Genomic DNA, 735 nt, shown 5'->3' on the forward strand with positions numbered 1-735 from the left:
TTGTGTTTGTATAAAAATAATGATAAAAATAGCAATAAAATAATAATAATAAAAATAAAATAATAATAGCAATTTGATTTATAATAAAACAAAAATAATATATATACACTATAAAATTACATTTTATATATTTTGTGTTTTTTCTTGCTGTTGCATGCGTTTTGCAGCAGCACCATCTGTACCTGCAGCAGCAGCAGCAGCAGCAGCAGCAGCAGCAGCAGGAGCAGGAGCTCCGCAGCAAAGCGTGAAAGAAGCAGGAGGAGGAGGGGGGGGCCCCCGGCTTGCTGCTGAGCCGCTGCTGCCGCTGCTGCCGCTGCTGCTGGAGAGTTCTGCTGAGGGGGCCCCCCCCTGGCCCGTCCCCGAGGCCCCCGCAGCAGCAGCAGCAGCAGCAGCAGCAGGGAGGTGTACAGACACCCCAGTTACAGCTCCTGCATCTATTGCTGCTAGCTTTCTTGGGGGCCCCCCCCCACCCTCTGCTGTATATACACGTTCGTGTGTAGGTGCTATTGATGGTTCTTTGTATGAAACAGCAGCAGCAGAAACAGAAGAAGAAGCAGCAGCAGCAGCAACTGCAGCAGCAGCTATAACATCAGCAGCATCAGCAGAAGCAGCAACAGAGGACCCACAACAACCCCACCAACCGCAACACACTACAGAGGGCCCCTATCTCATACAACCCCCACCAAGGGGGCCCCCCTCATCTCTTGTATTCATACCGGGTCTACCCCCCCCCCC

At 50.9% G+C, this 735-nt stretch overlaps 1 protein-coding gene across 1 annotated transcript in view; it reads left to right on the forward strand.

Moving 5' to 3' along the window:
• The window catches only part of EMH_0056160 (uncharacterized protein), a gene marked incomplete at both ends in the record, with an annotated part of 1,363 nt that extends 776 nt beyond the window's left edge, over positions 1 to 587 (forward strand). Inside the window, 2 exons of the mRNA XM_013497329.1 lie at positions 168 to 418; positions 501 to 587. Coding sequence (XP_013352783.1) covers positions 168 to 418; positions 501 to 587 — 338 coding nt within the window. The remainder of the gene's footprint in view (positions 1 to 167; positions 419 to 500) is intronic.
• Between the last annotated feature and the right edge of the window lie 148 nt (positions 588 to 735).

Source organism: Eimeria mitis, genomic scaffold, assembly GCF_000499745.2.
Source record: "Eimeria mitis Houghton genomic scaffold, Emh_scaff2603, whole genome shotgun sequence".
NCBI classification, from domain to species: Eukaryota; Apicomplexa; class Conoidasida; order Eucoccidiorida; family Eimeriidae; genus Eimeria; species Eimeria mitis.